Here is a 25,267-nt window from a genome sequence, read left to right as displayed (position 1 = left end):
TGTCCCCACGTATTACCAACCAAGCTGGACCCACACGTGTTACCTCTCTACGAGGGCGCGCCTGTTGGCCTCGATAAAACCTGCGCGGGTAAGCTTCATCAGCTACTTAAAAGATTTACAAAGCTTTTCAGCACGGGAGACAGTGATATGGGCTTGTCATCAGCAGCAACACACCACATCGTGACGGGACAGGCTACCCCTGTACGACAGTCTCCTCGACGAGTTCCCCTTGCACTGCAGTCATCTGTTAACGACATGATAAAGACCATGCTACAGCAGGGCGTGATTGAACCCGCGTGTTCCCCTTGGTCTTCACCAGTCACACTGGTGAAGAAAAAGGACGGGTCAGCACGTTTTTGCGTGGATTATCGACGACTTAATGATGTCACCAAAAAGGACTCCTTTCCTTTGCCTCGAACTGACGATATCTTGGACGCTCTCGCAGGCAGCGAGTGGTTTTCTACGCTTGACCTTAAGAGTGGATATTGGCAGGTTCCCGTACACCCGGATGACCGAGAAAAGACTGCCTTCACTACAGGTCATGGCTCATTTCAATTCCGAGTGATGCCATTCGGGCTCTGCAACGCCCCGGCTACATTCCAGAGACTAATGGAATCTGTGCTGCATGGTCTCATAGGCAGAGTTTGTCTTGTATACCTCGACGACATTGTTGTATTGGGCAAGACATTTTCCGATCCCCTGGCGAATCTCGAGCTTGTGCTTGCACGACTTCAAAAGGCAAACCTAAAGCTTACTCCCAAGAAATGTTCGCTGTGCACAAAGCAGGTTGAGTACCTCGGGCACATCATTTCGACGGACGGAGTTTCCACAGACCCTCGGAAACTCTCTGCTATTGCCGAGTGGCCAACCCCAAGATCCACCGCTGACGTTCAAAGCTTCATTGGGCTGGCATCCTACAACCGAAGATTCGTCCCTAGTTTCGCCCACATCACCAAGCCCTTGTATATCCTGACAGAAAAGAATGCTCCGTTTGTGTGGTCCCCAGAATGCCAACTGGCCTTCGAGACACTCAAAACGGCCCTCACATCTCCACCAACTCTTGCCTTCCCAAAAGACACAACACCATTCATCCTTGACACCGACGCTAGCGCCTCGGCAGCCGGTGCTGTACTATCGCAAGAACAAGATGGACATGAGCGAGTCATTGCGTATTATAGTAAGGTTTTTACGAACCCAGAACGCAACTACTGCACCACCCGACGCGAACTTTTGGCCATCATCAAGGCCATAACCCATTTCCATCATTATCTTCTGGGACGGAAATTCATTATCCGAACCGACCACGCATCATTGACTTGGATGTTGAGTTTTAAAACCCCTGATGGACAGGTCGTCCGATGGCTGGAACGCCTTCACCAATACAACTTCGACATACAGCATCGCCCCGGCTCACTCCACACCAATGCCGACGGCCTTTCGCGTCGACCATGCGGTGAGAAGTCGTGCAAGCAGTGCACAAGCATTGAAAAACGCAGCTGCATCTCACTCAAAACAATTCCTTGTGGCAACGAAATGTGGACACCGGAAAGTCTTCGGGCAGCTCAACTTGACGATCCAGACATCGGCCTGCTCATACAATGGAAAACGAAGAATAGACGACCTCAAGGCAAGGAGGTATCCAGCTTATCTCCTGCCCTTAAGGGCTACTTGGTGCAATGGGACTCTTTGTACCTTCGCGACAATGTTCTCTATCGACGCTGGGAGTCCGCTGCGGGTGGCTCTGTCGTCTGGCAACTGGTTCTGCCACACACACTCTGCTCCCACGCATTTCAACAACTGCACAGCAGTCCAGAAGGAGGACACTTCGGCGTGAATCGCACGATAAAGAAGATTCGCCAACGTTTCTACTGGCTGCAGTGCCACAGTGACGTGAAGCAGTGGTGTCGACAGTGCGACATGTGCGCCTCCCGTAAAGGACCTCACGCCAAACAGCGAGCACCGCTTCAAGAGCATGTGACGGGGGCGCCTTTTGAGCACGTTGGCATTGACGTGCTAGGCCCACTTCCCCGATCTAAATCTGGTAACAGGTTTTTGCTAGTCATTGTTGACTACTTTACAAAGTGGCCGGAGGTTATTCCAATTCCAAACCAGACCGCCCCTGAAATTGCTGACGCCCTGGTGAGGAATTGGATCACCAGGTACGGGGCGCCCCTGAGCATTCACTCGGATCAAGGCAGGAGCTTTGAATCTCACGTATTTAAAGAAGTTTGCAAGATATTCAACATCGCCAAAACGAGGACCACACCTTTCCACCCGCAGTCAAACGGCTTGGTAGAAAAAATGAACCGAACCATTTTACAACATCTGTCGATATTTGTAAATGATCGTCAAGATGACTGGGACACCATCGTGCACCTATTTTTGTACGCATACCGTACAGCAGCTCACGAGGTGACCGGTTACACGCCAGCGATGATGCTGCTCGGCCATGACCTTCGTATGCCCTGTGAACTAACCATCCCACGAGCATCAGAACCGGCCACAGACCCTGTGTCTTTCGTGAGCAAACTGAGAACAAATCTCGAGCGAATGCACGCATTTGCTCGACAACGGCTGTCAAGCGGCCTCGCTCGCATGAAGAGCCAGTATGACGCACACGTCGCATCACGCCCTTTTTCACCAGGCGACATGGTATGGTTGTATAACCCGGTTCGGAAACGAGGACTGTCCCCAAAGCTGCAGCGTCACTGGCAAGGACTTTTTACAATCGTGAAACGGCTCAGTGACGTGGTCTATCGCATACGTCAAAAGGATCGATCCCGGGCTCTCGTGGTTCACCGTGATCGACTCTCGTTGTATGAAGGACTTCGTTAAACTTGGATAAAATTCCAGAAGACGGGAGGGGGATAATGTAGCGAAGCTGATGTCGCGGAAAAGAAGACAACGAACAGAAGAACACGGAGTGCTCGCGAGAGTTGGAAGCCTACGAGCAAAGCAACCGGATGTCCATTAAATGAACAGCTTGTAAGCGGTAATCGTTACAATATATATATATATATATATATATATATATATATGGCTTTTTTTCTCTCTCTTGTAGTTCCCGACACGTTTCAGACTCTCAGGGACCTCTCAGGGTGCAGCGCTCAGAGGGGCTTCGCGTCGGGCCACCGCCCCGGGTGCCGCTGACCCTCGTGAGGCCACCACCACTGAGCTCAACTAGTACTTATTATTAATCCCAAAGTTAGATTGAACTGAAATATACTACCAGATGCCACACTCGCTGACGGTAACTCTGTCATATAGCCAGAACTTATCAAGATCTCTCCTCCAGGTTATACTTGAGAAAAGCTACTAGTTTTATTTTTCCGTTAATATCGGTTCAAACCGGCTACAGGTAAACATTTTACAGTTACGGTTACGGTTTTTATAATTTTCAAATAACGGTTTCGTTCCGGTTAAGGTACGTTACTGAAAAAATATCGTTCCGAAATGGAAAAAAATATCCGTTTTGGAACGATATTTTTTCTAAAATGGAAAAAATATCGTTTTAAAACGAACCAGCTCGGACAGCGTTTGGATTCGAACTGCTTTATTTGCTTGCGCTGCAGGGGCAGCTGAACCTCGTCGTCGTCGTTTATGGCGTAGGCTGGCTTTGAGTGTCGTTGCAATGCTCCCCGTTCTGTGGAGCCGTGGGCCCTGAAATGGTCCATGTGGTGTGCTTGGTTCTTGTTGCAAGCGCCGAAGGTGCTGACGGGGCAGGAGCGGTTGCAGGGGATGCAGGAGATGTGGCTTCTAGGTAGGCCGGCTTGACACGGTCGGTCGTGACTACGTACGACGGCCGTTTATGTCTAGTGTAAAGGTCTTGGCTTGCCGATCCAGCACTCTGAACGGGCCGTCGTAGGCCGGTTCCAATGGTCGACGAACCTGGTCGCGACGTAAGAAAACATGCGAGCATGTCCCAAGGTCTTGGCTCACGAATACGTCTCGATGGCTCCGATGAGCTGGAAGCACAGGCCGGTGAAGACGAAAGGCTTTTCGTAAGTCGTCGACGTAGCCGGTGGGGTCTTCTCTTGACTCGGAAGGAAACGAAGAGAAGAATTAGTCGGGTAGGCGCAGTGGTGTGCCGCAGGCTAACTCGGCTGTAGAACAGCCAAGATCTGCCTTGAGCGCTGAGCGAAGGCCGAGGAGTACGAGGGGAAGGTGGTCGGCACAACGTTCCCGCGGCTCATAGGTGGCGAGAGCTGCCTTCAACTGGCGGTGCAGCCGTTCCAACATGCCGTTGGCCGAGGGATGATAGGAGGTGGTGCGAATGTTTTGGACACCCAGGACGGTGACGAAGGCGGCAAAAAGGGAGGATTGAAATTGCCGTCCCCTGTCGGTGGTGACTACAGCAGGGCAGCCGAAACGGGACACCCAGCCGTCGATGAAGGCTGTAGCGACTGTCTTTGCTGTCATGTCAGGGACGGGGAATGCCTCGGGCCATCCGGTAAACCTGTCTACACACGTCAGCAAATAGCGGGCTCCCCGTGATGATGGAAGGGGTCCCACTAGGTCTATATGGACGTGCGAAAACCTGGAGTCCGGTGGTCGGAAGGGTGAGATGGGGGTGATTGTGTGTCGCATGATCTTGACGCGTTGACACTGCACGCACGTTCGTGCCCAGCAACGGACATCCGCGTTCATGCTGGACCAGAAAAAACGGGCAGTTATTAATTTCTGTGAAGCACAGATTCCTGGGTGGCTCTTGTTGTGCAGGTTGTTGAAAAGAGCGCGACGAAATGCTGGTGGTACGAATGGTCGGGACACACCATTTGTCGTATCGCAGGTAACTGTTGTTGGAGAAAAGGGCAGAAGAACGTCAGCAAACCAGTGATCCAGGAGCGGCACGCAAACGTTGCAGCTTGGGATCGTTTGATTGAGCGGTTTGCCAGCCCCTCCCAGTCCACCCGATCTGCTAAAGAAATAGCACTGACGCGGGAGAGTGTTTCCGCAGCAGTGTTTTCATGGCCTTTGACATGGCGGATATCGACGGTAAACTTTTATATAAAGCAGAGGTGCCGGATGTCACGTGCTGTGTGGTCGCTGTGGTTTTGTTGGAATGCGAACGTCAAGGGCTTATGATCTGTCACAACATGATAGTTCCGGCCCTCGAGGAAATGGCGAAAGTGTTTGATGGAAAGGTGCACAGCCAGAAGTTCGCGTGCGAAAGTACTGTATTTTTGTTCTGGGTTCTTGAGTTTGTGGGAGAAAAATCCGAGAGGCTGCCAGCCATTGACATTCTGCTGAAGAACCGCACCGACCGCTACGCTTGATGCGTCGGTAGCGAGTCGTAGCTCTGCGTTTGGAACGGGGTGAATGAGCATTGCAGCGTCAGCGAGCGCCTTTTTCACTGAAGAAAAAGCAGACGCTGCATCTTCGTTCCACTCAAGAGGTGATTCTGAAAGGGCGATACTCCCATCTTCAAGTCTGGTGAACGCTCATCGCCATTAAACTATCGTCCCATCTCGTTAACCAGTACCATTTGTAAACTTCTTGAACATATAATACACACACAAGTAATTAACTACCTGGAAGATCATAACATCATACATAAATATCAGCATGGTTTTCGCCGAGGATACTCATGTGACACGCAGCTCGCCGGCTTCATTCATGACATACATTCAGCTCTTGACGGTGGATCCCAGGTTGATGCTGTTTTCCTCGACTTTTCTAAAGCTTTTGACCGTGTCCCTCATCACCGGCTTCTAACCAAACTGTCCAGGCTTAAGATTCACCCTAACATTTTGGCATGGGTAAAAGATTTCCTTTCGTCTAGAAAACAGTTCACGTCCGCTAACAATTGTAACTCTTCCTTCAAACCAGTAACCTCGGGAGTCCCACAGGGTAGCGTACTAGGTCCACTACTATTTCTAGTCTACATTAATGACTTGCCATCCTGTGTCTCATCCCGAATTAGAATTTTTGCTGACGATTGTGTAATTTACCGAATAATTTCCTCTGTCAATGACCAGGAAGCTTTGCAAACTGATCTAAATGCTATTAATGCATGGTGCTCTTCCTGGCTAATGACCCTAAATTGCTCTAAAACAAAGTTTATGTCTTTTACTAATCACGTACCCCGGATTCCTACCTCCTATGTGTTAAATAATAATACTGTTGACCTCGTCTCCACTTATAAATATCTTGGAATTCATTTGCAACCTGATCTGTCATGGCACTACCATATAAAGCTCACCCTGGCGGCTGCTAACCGCTCTTTCGGATTTCTCAAGCGTAACCTTAAACAGGCTCCTCCTAACATACGCAAACTTGCCTTTTCCACACTAATACGTCCAAAATTAGAATATGCATCAGCCATTTGGGATCCCGAACATGCTTACATCATAAACGACATTGAATCACTGCAAAATCGTGCCGCTCGCTTCATATTTTCAGATTATTCACGTCATTCCAGCGTCACAGCACTAAAACGCCGAGCAGAGCTACCCGAACTACTCCATCGTCGCAAACTTTCACGCCTATCTCTGTTCCATAAACTTTACCACCACGCGTCACTTCACGGTGATTTCTTCGAGCCACCTGCCGTTATTTTTCCACGCCGCGATCACCCCTACAAAGTTAAACGCATAACCTGTAAGTCATCTGCCTTTTCCCGGTCATTCATTCCACGTACCACAATCGATTGGAATAATCTACCATCGCACATTGCCTCAGAAAAAGACACCACGAAGTTTCAAGAACAAATTCAAAATACGGATGCCATCTAACTTTTGCTGTTTTACATTGTTGTTTCATCTTTTCCGGAACGTGCAGAGCAAATGTGTACTATTTTGTTTTTACCTTGACTCAGCTTTATTGCATTGTGATGAGTGAGTGTATGTTTTTTTTTTTTTTTTTTTTTTTTTTATTCGTTTTTGAGTGTATCCTTTATTTTCTTTTTATTATTAAGTGTATTGATTGTTTTCTAGTATTCTCATATGTTGTTCAATGTGCACTAGTTCCTATTGGAACGATTTATGTACCCCCCCTATGTAATACCCTCTCACGAGGGCCTTTAGGGGTAATATGAATAAATAAATAAATAAATACTTTGCCTTGCTGTAGAGATGCTGTCCCCGGGATGTTTTGCCAAGAAAATATGAATCCCAACATTAGGTGTTTAGTGTCTGATGCTCATGAGCCTGAGACCTGAAAAGGGTTGAAATTCCAGGGAAGCGCCGACAGATACCCGCTTAGCCCGTTTGAATACCGCGCCAAATGCCTCTGTTTTAGTGTCTTCATAAAACTGCCCTCGCTGCCGTTGAGCCACGAAACTAAGAAGAACGACGAATCTATGCCTAAGCAAGACACATACTACAAGTGCCGGGTTATAAATAACGCACTGCATGCACAATACGACTTCTTAAAAAACACGTTTCCCATTGATAAGTGCAGGAAACGAGGCCCGCTGACCGACGGGTCGTTTAGTCATCTGCCGGTGCCGCTTGAAACCATAGTGAGGGAGAGAACGAGAGAGAATGAAAAGGGAACTTTATCGGCACGGTCGCGAGGAGCGCGCTGTAGTCACCTGAAGAGTATTATCTTACACCCTGACCTCAGTAATGCAGAAACGCGCGCGCAGAACCAGTAAAAAACACAAAACATGGATGGCATATCTTTTGAAGTCAGTACATTATTTTTCTACTAGTTTGACGTAATTATGAATCAGTTTTCACACTGTGTAGGAGCCATGGAGTTCACAGTTGCAGTTTTGAACATGCTGGCACGCACTCACTAATGATATTCTAAATTTCGGGACACAAAGCGGTGCGTGCATGCCTTGACACGTGTATGCAGCTACTCTGTGTTTTCTCAAATCTTTTTGAGGGCAACGTTCAAGGCGCCTTCCTCCAGTGCCTTCTTCCACACGTATGAGGATCGGATGCCTCTTGGTGGGTTTACCTTCTCCGACTCTTTTCGTCTTGAGCTCCCGGAAACGCGTAAGCTTCTCTTTGGCGATTAAGAGTAGAACAATCCCTTTGACCTTCAGTCTGAGTTCCTCAACGAAGCTTTGCGCGTTCCTTACGGAGTACACTTCTGCAGTTATCAAGTCCTACATGGATGCCTGGTGCTTGAGCACGCCGCACACTTAATCCCACGAGCTTTTCCCGTGCTTTGATGCGGAGAATATCCAGTTGGCGACGACATTCCTTTATTGTTATTTTTTTTGAATTCGTACACCTGGTGCCTGTTTTGGAAGTAGCTTTGAGCACCGTCTGAAATATAAACGAGTTGCGTGAAAATAGGCAAGAGTTCCTCCAGCCGCCCTTCGACGATGTTGAGCGCAAAGACAGCATGGGACGAGTCATGGACAATGTATGTCCCTGCACCGCGCGCTTGATCACGACACTCCAATTTTCAGCAAAATTGAAGTGCACGATGACGGCACGTTGACTTCACATGCGCTTTCTCGAGCCATATGGCTCTTCGATGGGCGCGTCTGATGAAGTGGGGAATGTATTTTTTTGTCCACTTTTGAATCTCGTTAAAAAGACATCCAGAAGATATATGTACAGATTTGGATGGCGTGAGAATTTATCATTCACTCGTAATAAGCTGTATAATGAGTAGTCATCCTCGTTTACTTTGAAGTTTGAGCAGTTTTATAAAGAAACCATTTTTTACATGTTGCGTTGCCTTTTGAATTGTATATGGTTGTTCCTCATTGTTTTGTAGTGTGCTTATGTGGTTAATCTCTTATTTCAAGTTTTAAATTACAATGAACATCACAAGTTCCACTCTTTACGTTTCTTTTTTGAAAACGTAAACAAAAATAAAAACATGTTTCGGAAATCGTAGAGGCGCACAATGCCGGTAAGGTTGCTGTATTTTAGTCAAATGAGCACACATTTCACGCGATTGTGGCTCAAATAGAGGGCATATACAACCAACGTATTACATTTGTAGATTGTTTTTCTTGTAGGCCACTAATATATCTAAAATAATTTAAAAAATAAAAACTTACAAAATAAGGTTTTTGGAGAAAATCGATCTTAAACTTTCAACATTTGTTATTTCTTACAACGTTCACGCGAAGGTAGCAGAGCGGCTAGTCAACAGATCATAATGATAATATTATATTTATAATGGTCTAGCTTTGGGCTTTCTATAGAGCCGAAGAAATTAAATTTACCTTAAGTACAGACAAGGTAATGACCTGTCAAATCTGACAAAAAATCGACCAAAGCGACGAGTTCGAAATTTTTTTTAGAAAACAATTATATTCCTAAAAGTGTTTCAATACGTAAAGGTATCTTCATAGTACTTATTAAATTACCAGCAGAGGGTGTCAAACACGCGACCTGCGACGGCAGGCAAAAACGCTAGTTTCTGCCACTGCGGCTTCTGCGCTTCGTAACTTGAGAACAAAAAAACTGGGAGGAGCTTTTTCAAACGGAAAAAAAAATATATGTTTTTGGAGCATTCTTCAAACTCCTTCGTCTGAAAAATGCTCCAAAAACATATATTTCTTTTCCGTTAAAATTAAAAATTAGACCCCTTTAGCCTGCCCGATTTGGAATGAAACCGCCCTTATATATATATATAAATGAAAGCTCAAAACACACAACGGTTTCTGAATGCTATGCTAAACAGAGAGAGAGGGGAATCTAAGATTCAGCAGTTCTTCGTGAAGCACAACACGGCCGTTCCTTTGAGCGCGTCAGTAGAACAACTCTTCAGCGTCGCGGGAAATGCATTCCCAGTGAAGCGGGGAAGCAACTCTGATGAAAACTTCGAGATGTACCAAGGGTTTTCTTTTATTTTCATTTCAGCTATGCCTACACCTTAGGCCACCCTCCACCCTGCCCGTATATATATTTCTCTCAACTTCTCTACCACGGTATATCACAAAATCAACATACATGAAGGGGCTGCGCTCTAATTTCGCATTACAGAGATGCGTAAACGCTGCACCTTTTTTCGATAACGAGCAACGTATTTAGTTACTTCTTTAGAAAAGGAACGAGAAACGTACTTAGTCACTTATAAAGTCAAGTAACGAGTAAAGGTATTTCGATACTTTGAGGAGTAACGTGTACAACAACGTTTAACAGCCTCATTTTAATTCTAACCTTAGTAGGCGTCTATTGCAACGAAGGCAGATTGGCAATCCAAAAAACCATTAAATAGTCTTATAGTATAGCAGCGTTTATTGCTGAACACGTCAATTCAACTCTGCAGCTGGGAATGTTCTTCACACAGAGAACACAATAAGGTTCGTTAGTTGAACCTTGCAGAATCGTTTGCAGACCGGATGTATACCCGGAGTTTGCCGACGCGGGAAGGAACAGAACCCTTTGTTAACTTTGAACTTTAGAAGCAGAGAGAACAATAGAGAGAGGGAAGTCTCAGATTCGTCAGCTCTTCCTGAAGCAGAACACGGCCGTTCATTCGAGCGCGTAACTAGAACGACTCTTCAGCGTCGCCGAAAATGTATTCTCAATGAAGCGTATATAGTAATCAAAGTAACGAGAAACGTAGCTCGCTATTTATAATGTAAGGTCACTCGTTCTCTCTGAGAATGAGTAACAAGCAACATATTTAGTTTATTTTTGGAGCGCGTAATCAGTAGCGGTCTGTAGTTACTTTTGGGGGTAACGCGTACATGTCTGCATAAAACGCGAATCAATTAAAAAATTTTCTATTTCTTTGAGAACTTTTTATTCCACGAATTGTCCCAGAAAGCGTGCCATGGATATTTTATGCAGTTCCTCGGAATATACGAAACCCTCTTTCTTTCTCTTTAACAAATAAACAAACAAATATCAGTAGGTTTAAACAAGTCTACGTTCTCAAAGTTTTGTGTGCGTGGAGAATGGAGAGTTAGAAAAAGCTGACATTTAGTGCTAGGTCTATCGGCACAGAGAAAATATATTGTTTCCCCCAAGGACTGTCATTCCGCATCAACTTTTGCATGGAGGTATCTATAAGCTTTCAATTCACGGGAAAAATTTAAGTAATATATTAATTTAGGATTTCAGATTTCTTAAAGTTAGTCAGTTTGACATACCGAGGAAAACCCTCTAATGTTATATATAACATCCCGTCTATGCATCCCATTTATTTATTTAATTGTGTGTTCAAATCTAAGTCAACAAATAATTTGACAAGGTGCCAAGAATAAGTTAATTAGTACGGCTAAAAATTACGACGACCAAACTTCCCATCTTCAAATAGAACTTGAAACATTTAACATTTTTAAATGTACGAATCTATATGTCCAAACAATATATAACATCCGAATTGTATTGGATGTTTTAGACCAGTGGTTTTCAAACGGGGATCCGGGGACCCTTTGGGGTTCGCGAAGGCATTCTAGAGCTCCGCAAAGCCCTTACTAATCCGTCTAGCCCGGCATTAAAAGTTGCCTTTTTCTCTGACTGAGAAGTAACTTTCCGATTTTCGGGAACATTTTCTCGTGGGTATCTCAATGAGAGGTCTACTTTACACTAGCCCTTAGTCATATATATTTGTTAAATCATAATCATAATTAACCTATAACTTTCCTTTCCCCTCACCACGGACGGGGTCCTCCGTCATCCCGCCGATCCACAAGGGGGCCGCGAAGCATCAATGGTTGAGAACCACTGTTTAAGACCATATCGAAAGCTCTTCATTAAAAAAATTAAAAAAATGACATTTCTGAGAAAATTGATGCTGAAATATTTACTTGTATAGTCCCCTCTTGTATTCAAAAACGTTTCTTGCGAGGGTATTTATTTGACTATAACGATATTGCTAGTTGTATAGGTACTTGTTTAAGCTTTCATTTGATATAATATTACATGTCATAAAATTGAGTGCTACGAAAGTTACCATCACCTAAAGCTGTTCAATTATCGTCAAAGAGGCCAGATTGAGGATTTCTTACAAACGAAAAATAAACATCACAAATTGTTTATCAACATCTGGGGGTTTTATAGTGGTGCAAAAGGTGTACTTAAGTATCTTTGCTTTACTAAAGTTATGTGAGCCTGGCGATGCTCCCAAATACTTCACGTGTTACCGTCACCAAACTCCCAAAATTCGCCTTTCAAAAAATTCAAAAAAGTAAAAACATTAAAAACAAAATTAGGATATAACGGAACAACAGATTTTAGTTTCGTCGGGGTGAAGATTTTGGCGAGCATATATATTTCATAAACGTTTTTCCCGCACGACCTGAAATGAAATCACGCCCTATCACTTGCTTCTATACAAAACGACAGGTGTCACTAAGAAATAAATTTGCCTTGAACGGCATAACTGTGATCAGGTGGGCTATAAAAATTGCCTACATTTTATTTCGTGCTTGTCGTTATTGAAGTCCACGTCTTTTTTTTTGTTTATTAGATGGAGGCTCTATTTTCTTTGGCAAATGAAATTCGCAGCGCCAAGACTTTTGGTATATTAGCTTTTTGTAGGTCGATTTCAAGCTGCCTGAAAATGTTGTGTATTGGGGGTTAAAAATGTCCGGTTAGAGAATGAACCTTTTATATCTTAGGTTAGGAAGTACCTAGTGCAATCCTATTCATCGCACTAAATGAAGAAAAAAACATTATAGAGGTTCGCAATAGACGATAAACGAAACTGCTTGCTGTTCTGGCAGCACTGAGCAAGCGGCCATCTTGGTAGCGTCAAGTATCTTGAGTTTCGGTTTCTCAGCATTTCCAGGGCATGGACGCTCTGCGACTAATTTCGATTTGGAAACTTTATTGTTTTCTGATTTCCAACTTCCAAGTACCCAGCATGGACAAAGGACTAGGCTGTAATGCCTTTCATTTCTTAGGACACTTTGAATTCTTTTTTCGATGCGAATACGCATGAAGCCGTACTGTTTAGCGTTAGACTACTCCACGCCAATACATACGATTAGGCTTTTTTATGTTGTTACTGGCAGAAGCTCTTTTTATGGAAAGTTTTGTGTTCTTTTAAAGGAAAGTGTGCCCTGGTAAATATTTTTCAGGTGCTGCAAAGAGCTTACATTGGTTTAAGACAGCAATGACCTCAAGCACAGTTGACGTATGTTGCACTATAAGATTTGTTCAACCCTGGCAGAATAGCTGCACTGACGTTCTCAAAACTACCCCCCGAGCTTCTCTGCACTAAACAAAATGTATACCTCTGCTGCTACAAAAAAAAAGGGGGGATTGTGAAGTTAAGTCGGCCACGCCTGTGTTGCTCCACTCGACGTCCGCAACGTAAGTCTGCGCCGCCGCCAACATCGAAGTTTTAGCCACTGCGATGAACCTATGGCGAACGCCACGTTCGATAGAATCAAACGTGGCGTTTGACAAAAAAGACAGCAGAATCACGTATCTGGAACGGTTGAGCAAACAGAGAGGTAGCCCGTGTCTGTTGTGTTTTCTATTCTACTTGACAGCGTTTTAAATAGTCAAGAATATTTTATCACAAAACTATCCTGCTTATTTTTAGGTGTGTTTTACAAACCTCGTTTACCGACGCCAAATCAAGAGTATAGAAATCGCTGCAAAGCCAGGAGATTGTTTTCTGGCTTTCCAAAGTAATTCATTTCTGTTTAAATATATGACATTATAATGAGGGCTCTGTGGTGCTTTCAGCTTTTACCGTTCGCTGTGATCCAACGCATCTTCAATTATGGTTGGTGGCCTAGATTATTAAAACTCATCTTTTTGCCTGGCTCAGCAGCCTTGGTCTCGTCCGCATACATTGAGCTGCTTGCGCAACAAGAAAAACGCAGGCCGACACTACAACCTGTATAAAAGAAGAAAAAAAAAAGTTCAGAAACGAATTTAGTACAACTTTGTGAAAAGATTACAGGTCAGTTCAATAGTTGTAAATGGCGTCACGCCGCGCAATAACGTCCCCATATATCTTCCCGTTGTCACCGATTGTTTTTGCCAAAAGTCCCAAGTAAAAAATAAAAATAAGAAAAAAATGGAGAACCCGGTTTGCATTCACGTCACAAGCGAATCGATGGTTTATCGCTACAGCGGGACGCAGACACGCGTTGGCATCGCTCCGGTTGCTTCCTTTACATCGCGTAGACGGGGACGCTACAAGCCGGTTGTCGAAACAGGCACCGCGGAGCATGGTAAAGGGTGGCGCCTCTGGATCGCTCCGGCCCATGGGCATTTTTGGGTCGGTTATACAAAACTGCGTTAGGAATTTTTCCTTCAAAACTACCGTCCACCTCCGTGCTGTCAGATTGTCTTTTCCTGACTACCCCGTAGCATTTTTACGCTTTTCAATATAAATGAAATTGTGAAAAATGGGTATGTGCACGCCCCATTTATGGCAACCTTCAAATCCACACAAATATTGTTTTATGTTTTTTTTTTTTTTTTTTGCAGATTGTGTTAGTACATGTTATAAACCGTAATGTCGGAGAATTTAAAGAATATGAAAGAGGGCCTTTTTTAAAATTATTTTGAAAATAAGGCATATTTAGTTAAAGCTCCGGAGTGAGTGTTGTTTGTAAAATTCTTCCACTAAACAGAACAACAATTTTTCATGCGCAGATGAACTATATACAGGGCAACACACTGGCAAAACTTGAAGACCTTAGCTTTTATATATACTCGGAAAAAAAATTAATAAAGATTGTTTTTGCGCAACGTGTTGTTTTTGTGATTTTGTTTCTCAAAGTCGGCGATTAATACTTTTTGTCAATTCTTCCTATGCCTAATTTGTCAGTAAATATCTCTAGACCCGTAGCCAGAACAGGTTTCTTTTGGGAAGCCACCCGAAGTGCCAACATCGTGCGATACGCAAAACGCGCACGTGACTAAGAGGGTGCTTCATTTTTCTTTCTTTTTTTTTCGCAAACACAAAGATTTTTTCCTAAAACAAAGATTAGTTTTATTCTTCTGGAATGAAGCCAGCGAAATATTTTTTTTCATCAAAATTAAAAAAGGGTCACCGGACATGGTAGTTCGATCCTATCTGAAAACACCCTTGGGGTAAATCCGAGCTGAAATCAAAGCACGTTCACAACTTTGTTTTATAATCTTTATTGTAAACTTACGTTTGAGTGGTTGAATATAAAGACAACATGCCGTCTACCGCCAGGGTTGTTCTTGTTTTATATAAAACAACGCAAGCGCACCGAAGGCACACGCGCACTATCGGACTTCAGCCAAGAACCTCCAAAGAGACCAAGAGACCAAGCTACCGAAAACCATGACAACTCTGGTGAGAGGCACCAGTTTTGAATATGCTGCTTTCTAACTGATATGCGGTGTTTTAAACACTTTGATTTAATGATCTAAGAGATTTGTTTTGTATTTTTGAATGACACGTTTTCACATACATTTTCCTATACGCAATGGGACATTCAGTATAAAAGATTTAGAAATATAGTGAATGAAGACGTAGACATGCCAATTCCATTTATTACCTATGTTTTAATTTAAAATGTCCTAAATGCACTAATCGGCGAAGAAGGATCCTAAAATCGGCGTAAAAATACATATGCCATGTCGCCATCCATTGACATTCGGAGCCTCAAAACGCCATACTAATGTGCGCTGTTACTTATATGTGAGGGACTTAACTATGAACGTTCTCATATTTCATACTTACTTAGGATGAGAGTTGAGATAGTCTTATAGAAGCATTTAATATAAAAAAATTGCTATTTGTTTGCTTACAACAATAAGGAACCATATTTTATTTTATTTTAGACACGATGGGAGGCCTGGCGAATGAATCTAACAAACCAGAATCCGCTCTCACAAGCAGCATAAAAAATAGAATGAGATCAATCTTACTCATCTCGTTCTCCGGGAGTGGACGATGGCATAGCATTCTTACACAGCAAAAAATATCGAGAATCTCATTGCCAAGCAACAAACAAGATTGTTAAAAACGAGTTACTTCCTTTAGCTTTTTTTTCTTGTTTTTATGATAGACAAAATAAATTTCTTATCAGATACAGGTTTGATTCTGTTTTTTCTGAGTTTATCACTCGTGAAAACAGGAGGTTGTTTTTCGGAGCTTATTTTTCACTGAAAAAACCTGGGCTTATTGGAGTTTACTTTTGTTACCTTTTCAATTCTTTGAAGTCTGGAATTTAATTTTACATTGCTGCCGATTTTTCGAAATTTAAAATAAAAATTAAAAGTCCGGACATAAACATACCCTACATTCATCAGAACTCACATTTATAAAATGATATTTATTCAGCTGCATTTGACATTATCGCATTACTATTGGCAGTGCTAACTATCCCACGACTTACATTGCAAAAAAGTGTTCCCTCAATAACAGTCGATACTTTAAAATAGCTAAACTCCTGGACGTACTCGCTGGGAAGTAGGGAATCTTCAGCTCCACTTTCCTTCCATTCAAATATTCTGGTTCATAGCTATCACTGTTAAACAAAACACAACCCCTCGTTCCTCTAAGGAGCACACAAATAGTGTGGCCCATACTAGAAACCTGAACAATGGCTTTGGTCGTGACCAAGACAAAGAACCTTGACGAGCTGAAAGATAAACCCATTTCGTCAGTAGTCCGAGACCTGCAAAGGAAACTAACACGCCCCTCTCAGGACCAGTGACCTTGTGATTTTATCGAAAGTATTGGTAAAATACCGCCTTTTTTTATTTTATATTTTGGTCGTGACCTCGAATTTCGGAGTTTCTCTTCACGGCAATTTCACGGCGAGTATTTTTCGTATTTATTTTTAATTTATTCGATAACGCAGAACCCTAGTTATAGAAAAACTCATAAAATATTACTATTAAATATTGTCGCGCGTCGACCATCTCATCAGAGAGTTAAAAACCTAAAAGGAAATATTCTTGGAATAGAGGCTGTGGGATATTGCTAGCTACCAACTAGCACAGGTACCGATAGAGTAACCAAAGGGTTGTCTCAACAGCGGCGATATCTCAAAGGAGACGTCAAACCTAGTAGCGCGCGGTCCCCACATCTCCGCGGTAATATAGACGACGTTTAGGGCTACATTACCGCGGATCGGTTCGATAAATTACCTCCGTCGGTGCCAGTGATCGTCTACCTTGTCTCACTCTCTCGAATATAGCGGAAGAGAAGACACACGTACCAGAGTAAGGACAGAGTCCAAGAGCATTTATTAGAACACTCTTAAAATGAACTACTATGTCGCCATCCAAAATGCCCCCCGCGCCGCCAAGGCAAGAAAAGGTCCTTACCTGGCCAGACGCTAGGTTCCGGAGAGCCAAGACCGGGGAAGCATCGGAGAAGTCGCCGACACACGTCCTCTCTCTTTCGCGGTCACCTGGACGAGTCCCTTTCCCGAAAGCGGTAAAACAAGAGGCGAAACCTCCTCGCCTGCCAGCAGTGATTCGCATCCGAGCGGGGGGACGGAAAGAGGTCCCCCCGGGAGAGATTGAGAGGAGGGTCCCCCAAGCCAGGCGGCCCTCCGTCTCACGAACAGGTCGGAGCTCCCGGCGAAGGCGGCCGAGCGTTCCGACCCGCGGCCGTTATCGCAGCCATCAGGGAAGGGAGACCAGAGGAATCCCCACAAGGCTTGGGCGAGTTCGTTATTCATAATGTAGGAAATAGCACTAAAGTAAACTCACTCACACTGAAAATGCACGCACACCAGAAAAAATACTACTCAAGTCGCGCTGCCTTACAACTCAATTTGTATTTTCTTCTTTCGTGTTCTTTTACGCGTATCAAAATCGTCATATCTCACTTCGTTGTTTTTTGTACAAAACAAATGGCAATGTCTATCACACATTACCTTCGAGTGTCAAGATATAATTATTTTTCAGTAAGCGTAATGGACAAACTACCAACACAAGTGTCACTCCTTTTCATAATTTTAGCTGCCTCAATTATCTGACGTGTTAATTAGTTATAGTTCTTTCCATTTACGGTGATATATTTGAAGTCCGCAGTGCACCCACAGTCACGGCAGTTATTGCTCAAAACTCCTGAGTTTGCTATTCGGGTGTTGTTATGTTCCCTCAATCTGTCATTTATACATCTTGCAGTTTGTGCTATACATACCTTGCTCCTTCTGAGCAAGGTATATGTGGGGTTTGATGCTTTTTAGTGCAGCCGGTATTAGTCTTTGGTAAGGCGTTCGCTTTTTTTCACGTACGCCTGAGAGTTTGTTGGGGGAAAAAAGACTACATCGATATTTGCGCGATTCCCAATCTTCTTAAGGTTATGAAAAAATGTTATGAATGTAGATGAGGACTACCGGTCATTAGTTACTGCATCTGTCGCGAGGCTTTCGGGATGTGGTTTCACCTTTTTTAATCTGTTTATGGACACTTTCGAAGACTTAAGTTAATAGAAGTGAAAGATAGCCTAACAAGCTTCGCAGGACAAGCGCCTACGAATAGATAGAGTAACCAAAGAGAGGTAGTCATCATCTACATTCATATCATTTTTTATAGCCTTAAGAAGATTGTGAATCGCGCAAATATCGATGTAGTCTTTTCGGCCTCCAAAAAACTCTTGGGCGTATGTAAAGAAGTTAACGCCATACCAGGAAACTAATACCGGCTGCACTAAAAAGCATAAAACCCCACACATACCTTGCTCAGAAGGAGTGATTCATTCTTTTCCCTTTCATGCGGCAAATAGTACATAGGACAAACTGAAAGATGTATAAATGACAGATCAAGGGAAAGCAACAAAAACTCCCGAATAGCAAACTCAGGACTTTTGGGAAATAACTGCCGTAACTGTGGGTGCTCTACGGACTTCAAAAATAGCACCGTAATTGGAAAGAACTATCACCAAGTAACACGTGAGATAATTGAGGCAGCTAGCACCATGAAAAAAAGTGACACATATGTTAGTAGTCCGTCCATTACGCTTACTGAAAAATAGTTGTTATACCTTGACATTCGAAGGTAATCTGTGATAGACATTGAGATTTGTTTTATACAGAAGACAACGAAGTGAGATATGGCGATTTTTATACGGGTAAAAGAAAACGAAAGAAGACGAAAAGACACACTGAGTTGTTATAGTCGGATGCAACCTGAGAACAATCTTTTAGCTCCACCCACAAGCGCATGGCGCCCATCTGAAGTGCCTCCGCCGTCGAGAAAGTAGTTCGCTAGCAACGTTGCTTTTTCTTCCTCCAGGAAACTTGTCTTAAACTACTACAATATTTATTTAATTCATTCAGGACATTTAAATAAGTTAGAATACGTTTTTGTCAACGAAATAGCTGTTTAGTAAAGAAAGAAAGTCATGTCCAATGTACCGTCTTCCCAATTCATTTTCTGTCCAAGATACTGTCTAACATACCGTCATCCAGCGCCTTCGATTGAGGGAAATTGAAGCACTTATAGTTCCTGAAAATAAGAAATATTTAGTGATTTACTTAGTTTTGTGGGCTTTGCGCACGAAATGTGTGCCTTTATTTTCTTGGATGAATAGAAAACAAGAATAATTATACTTTTCGGGTTTTGACAAATCGGCACCCTCCCAAGTAATCGACACCACCACCGCTCCCCGCTCTCTTTGTCTTCCGTCATGGATCCCACTGAGGTGACATCAGAAAGCGATTCCCCTGATTCTTCTTGGACGAAACAGCCTGGTGCAGCCTTACCGGCGACACCAAAGCGGTTCTTCAAGAAGCACAATCCAACGAAGCAGACGATGTCCGGCGTAGCTTCTCACTTCTCAGCAGTGCTAAGCCTCGCGCCCGCTTCGAAATTTTCGTTGGCGATAGCGCCGCTGGATTCTCACGTTGTCACGCAAAAACTGCTGCAAACGCAAGCCGATACCATTAAGATTTCGTGGCGTAACCTCGGGCACGTAAAACACGGTGCAAAAAGCAGAATAGTTGTCACGAGAAACTAGCGTCGCGTTGCTAAGGCCAGCAGCCATGTAGAGCTTTTTTTTTTCCAAAAGTATCGCGATTGGTCCACGAAATCGTGACGTAATGAAAACGATTGGCTGGCGTTTCTCGGCGAAGGATTACATTTTCCTCTGAGAGGCATTTCCGGTTTTTTCTTAGCTTGCAACCGACTATAGTCAGCGCGACTTGAGAGACCTTTTTTTTTTCTGGTGTGCATTTATTTTCAGGGTGAGTGAGTCTACTTTTGCGCTATTTCCTACACTAAAAGGGAAACGTTCACATAAAAACAATCGGTATGAAGTGAAATATTCTGCCGGGTCGTGTGCACGAGGACCTTTTACCGTGTATTACTGACCATTCGCTAAAGTGCTAATTGGTGATTATCAGTGTCGCTCACATTCCACGAAAACTGGAATAAAATCACATTCCTCGTTCCTTCTTAATCTAAAACGGGTTCCCGTTGCAAGCTCCAGGGGTCCGCAAAGAACACGCCACCGTAACCTTCGTAAGAATAGAACGTGTTGTTAAATTAACGGCACATTTTCTTATTTTAATTAAATATTGAGCTGTATAATTTATAAATAAAATAAATCAATCAAGTGAAGGTATTCACGTAGAACTACGTGTAGAGTCGCCACGGTTAAATTTGTTCCCGCTTTTTTTTTTTTCGACAATCCCTCAAACGCTTTTCGATCCCTTGAAATCGGAAGTTGAAATCGACGATAATAAAAGGCCTAAATGTGTAATAAAGTCGGGTAAATTTGCAGTTAAATATACAAATAAATGAGAAACGCTGCAAGATGGAACGGCGGCGTTCCTCCTAAAAGGAATGCGTTCCGGCAACGGGGCTTCGTGCAACGCTTGTGCATTATTAAATACGCAATACAATTCCGCAAAGACAGGGGCAAGAAAGTAGACAGTGTTTTGCGTCCCTTGTGTCTATTCTCTTGTATTGGTCCATTTTTCAATATTTTATTTGTACCTCCTTGTTAATTATTCGTGTCTCTACGGCGTGAATATCTTCACGGAGTAAAGGCTGTTTCATATGCTGCGATTCTCGTCCGAAATCAGGTCGATTTCAAAGGCATGTGCGATTGAAATCGCAGTCGCACTGTCGCAGCGGCTCTGCGGCTGGTTTCCACCAAGTTGGTATCTTGTCGCAGAGTCGCTGCGGTCGCTTCCTCGTCGACCAGCCGTTCATTATCTAGCTTTCATCCACGTTAGCTGCGAATTCAAAAATAAATATAGACACCTTAAAGCTTTCCGTTTAATGCTTAATTATTAGAAAATTCTAGTTGCATTTTGTATTCGTAAAAAAGTTGTGTTTATTAAGATGTTTTGTTTCACTTTATGCGAAGTCAAACGCGTCGCGTACGTGTCCGCTGAAACTAGAAGGGCCGGCCGTGTTGACAGAAATCGCGCGGTTGTTGTAGCATGTGAAACCAAACATTACGATCGCACTCGTTGCATCGGCTGTCGCACAGAATTCCTGTTTTTCGCACAGTGGCTGTTTGTGAAACAGGCTTAAGGCAAAAAGGCAATAAATAATGAACTAAAAAAAATTTAATCGGCGAACTTCTGCCAAACAAAATAAAGAACGAGCGCCTAGACAGTTTAAAAGAGGGTGGCGATCTGGCAGACAAGACGCGAGAGCGAGACTGGCTCTACAAGGTCAGGGGCTGCTCCTTATCTTGTGTGCGTCGGCATCGCGAAAAATCGGCCCAGACGGTTCGAGCACCGTGCGTGAGAGTTGAACATGAGCAGGCACTTTTAGAGAACAAGAAACTAGAACGAAATTATAGAAGTTACGCTCCGGGTAGGAATAAACGCCAATGTTCTAGAATTCCGTGACCGAGCCCCGCTTGTTCGGCCAAGCGCGCGGCATTATCCTCCCCTACCCTTTAAAAGCGCATCGTCCCGACTCAACGCAAAAGGAAAACAAAAATCGCAAAAAAAAAACATACAATTAGACGAAGTAAACACGCAGTGTCACAATCCTAACGCGCGTAGAACGGCTTGAGTCGAACTACGTGGACCACTTTGGATCGTGGCTGGTGGCGTCATGATGGTCGGGTTCCGTCGGGCAGCACTTCGTAGTTAGGACCCCAAGGCGGCGAATGACCTTGTGGGGTCCAAACTTTTTAACAGTTTGTCGCTGAGGCCGCGCCAGTGAATGGATATCCACACCCACACCCTATCTCCGGGCTGGATCTCCACGTCGCGGCGGCGAAGGTTGTTTTGGCCAGCGGCGACACGTTGTTTGTTGGTCCTTTATCTGAAGGCTGGCTAGCTGGCGTACCTCTTCTGCCCTTTGAGTGACCAGCTGGGCGTCGTTGGTGCCGTCGTTCGTCGGGTCGCGGGGCAGCATGGCGTCGATCATCGTCGTCATTGTTCTGCCGTACACCAGCTGAAAAGGTGTCATTCCAGTGGTTTCTTGAACAGCCGCGTTGTACGCAAACGTGACGTAGGGCAACACCTCATCCCACATCGTGTTTTCCACGTCCACGCACATCGAGATCATGTCGGCGATGGTCTTGTTTAATCGCTCCGTCAGCCTGTTAATCTGCGGGTGGTACGCCGTTCTTTGACTGTGGTCGGTTGGGCTCAGGCGGAGTATCTCTTGTGTCAGTTGCGCCATGAACGATGAGCCTCGGTCCGTAATCGGGACTTGGAGAGCGCCGTGTCGGAGAATGATAGACTCAACGAAGAGCTTGGCTACTTCCACAGCGGTTCCAGACGGGGGTGCTTTGGTCTCGGCTTACCGGGTGAGATAATCAGTTGCCATGATTATCCAACGGTTTCCCTGCGTCGACGGCGAGAAAAGTCCAAGAAGATAAATTCCAATCTGCTAGAACGGTGCAGAGGGGGCGCGAGCGGCGGCAGGAGGCCTGCCGGCTTCGCCGGTGGTTTCTTTCGTCGCTGGCACTCGTGGTACGATCGTGTGTAGAGGTGCAGTCTTCGGGAACCTGGGCCACTAGTACTCTTGGATCCTTGCGAGATTTCTGCTGTAGCCAAGGTGACCAGATGTCGGGTCGTCGTGGCAAGCTGAAAAAATCTTTTTTCGAAGGCTCGTACGGATTATCAGGAGCCATATCTGGGCAGGCAGTCGGCGTTGCTGTGTTTTTGACTTGACTTGTAGACCGCGGTCGTGTCGTACTCTTGCAGTCATAGGCTTCATCGAGCGAGGCGTCCCAATGGGGTTTCCAGGCTCGCCAACCAGCAGAGCGAGTGGTCGGTGACCGCTCGGAAAAGGCTCTCGTATAAGTACAATCGGAATTTCGGGATGGCCCAGACGACGGTTACATATTCCTTCTCGGTCGTCGAGTAATTTCTTTCGGCGTTCGACAACGTCCAGCTAGCTAGGCAATCACGCGCTCTGTACCCTCCTGTCTTTGGACCAGTACCCCCCCGAGTCCTGTATTGCTGGCGTCCTTGTGACCTTCCGTTTCGGCTGATTGGTCGAAATGGCCAAGAATCGGTGGCGACTGAAGTCGTCGATTTAGCTGGTTGAATGCATGTTTTTTTTTTTTACTCTTCATTCGAAGTTCACGGCGTCTTTCCTGAGGTGCGTGAGCGGCGCACAAATTTTGGTAAAATCCCAAACGAACCGCCTGTAGTACGCGCAAAGCTCCAGGAATGAAGCTTCGGACCGGCCTTTTGTCGGTCAGCGGTGGGAACGCCGCTGCGGCGGGAGTCTTCTAAGCACCTCGTCGGCTGGAGGGTGAGTCCAGCGGTTCTGATTGCTTGAAGAACGGCCCAAAGGCGTCGCAAGTGCTCGTCGAAGTTGACCAAAGATACCAGGACGCCATCGAGGGAAACGAGAAAGCCCTTCCACTTGAGGCCTGCCAGTACGGTGTCCGTGAAATGCTGAAAAGTTGCCGGCGACATGTATAGTTCGAATGGCATCTCCTTTAACTCCTAGAGTCCATTGGGCGTGACAAAGGCAATCTTCTCTCGGACCCGTTAGTCGACTTCGGCCTGCCAGTAGCCACTCTTCAGGTCCATCGACGGGAAGTATTGAGAGTGCCGCAGACGCTCCAGTTTTTCGTCGATGCGGGCAGCGGACACGCGTCTTTCTTCGTCACTTCGTTGAGCCTTATAGTCTACGCAGAATCGAAGCGTGCTCCCTTTTTACCACTCTTCTCGTTCTCCTCTTCCTTCTTATTTCACCTTCTTTGGTCGCAAGGGCTAACTTGGGCCGTGAAAGATGCCCTCGTCCAGATTCACACTTGGTTACAGTTTCCCGGCAGTACTGGTAGCGTAAGTGTGTCAGTCAAGCCACTCTTGGTATGACACATTACGTATACCCTTGATGGGCTCGGGGGTGGGCGGTGCACAGCGGATTCCGAACAGCTTTATATTTTTATGGCGTCCCTTTCTTCTAAACGCCGAGCAGAGCGACCCCTTAAAAGGGTTTGCCCCGCTCGCTCTGTTTTCGCAAAAGCCGAAGATCCCGACACCTTCTCACGTTTCCATGTAGTTCAAGCTACACGCGACAGTCTACCGTTGTCAAAGATTTCACTTTTCCTTGTCTCTAAGGTCCTAGAGCAAACAACCAAAAAAAATTACAAGGCAAAAAGAAAACTTGATGGGGACCTTTTTGTTGAAGTAGAAAATAAACCTTAAAGCACAACCTTACTCAAGTTGACAAACTTAGGCGAAGACCAAGCTTCTGCAACCCTGCACTGCCCTTTGAATACTGTTTGCGGCGTCATCTCCCAGGAAGACCTCCTTCAGTGTACTGAAGAGGAAATCCTTGAAGGTCTGTGTCGGAGTGCTGCTGTAGCCGTGCGGCGAATCACTCTACGACAAGACCGACAGGAGATACCGACCCGACACCTAGTCCTGACATTCGAACTCCACTCTCTGCCTTTCACCGTGAAGGAAGGGTATCTGAACTGCAGAGTCTGTCCTTTTGTTACAAATCCACAACGGTGCTTTCGTTGCCAATATTTTGGGCATGGTTCCCGACACTGCCGCGGCCAAGAAACCTGCCCAAAAATGCACTGCCACTGACGACGTCGCTGACATTTGTGAAAATTACCCTAAATACGTAAACTGTGGCCGAACACCCCGCTTTTTCACGCACATGTCCCAAGTGGAAGGAAGAGACAGAGATAATTACGTTTAAGGTCAAACACAATCTCAGCTACCAACACGCCAGATAACAGTTTGCCTTCAAGGCAAGGGGTACATACGCCCAGGCAGTGCAAAGGGGACCCTCACTGTCTATGGCATCCATGAAGACGCACACTTCCCCGGAAGACCTGTCTTCTGCACAAGGGTCCTCTTACGAACGTCCGAAGACGGTGGGCAACCCACCGCCTTCATGCTCTAATGAGGTTGTTGTGCCCTCTAAAAAGGGTACTGCACCCTCCAAACAGCCAGGCGTGCCCTCACCGGCACCACTGGCCCTTCTAGCGGGGGTTGGGGGCTGCCTCCCCGGGCCTCTGGCAGCTCTTTAAATGCTGGGCGGTC

At 45.0% G+C, this 25,267-nt stretch overlaps 1 protein-coding gene across 1 annotated transcript in view; it reads left to right on the top strand.

Annotated features, from left to right (window-relative positions):
• The first annotated feature begins 1,533 nt into the window (after positions 1 to 1,533).
• The window catches only part of LOC115312275 (ice-structuring glycoprotein-like), a 37,846-nt gene continuing 14,112 nt past the window's right edge, over positions 1,534 to 25,267 (top strand). The window contains exon 1 of the mRNA XM_040223085.2: positions 1,534 to 2,139. Within this exon, the coding sequence (XP_040079019.1) occupies positions 1,534 to 2,139 (606 nt within the window). The remainder of the gene's footprint in view (positions 2,140 to 25,267) is intronic.

Source organism: Ixodes scapularis, unplaced genomic scaffold (genome assembly GCF_016920785.2).
Source record: "Ixodes scapularis isolate PalLabHiFi unplaced genomic scaffold, ASM1692078v2 PGA_scaffold0__279_contigs__length_252992795, whole genome shotgun sequence".
NCBI lineage: Eukaryota > Metazoa > Arthropoda > Arachnida > Ixodida > Ixodidae > Ixodes > Ixodes scapularis.
The sequence above is the reverse complement of the archived record's forward strand: the minus strand, read 5'-3'. Positions and strand labels throughout refer to the sequence as shown.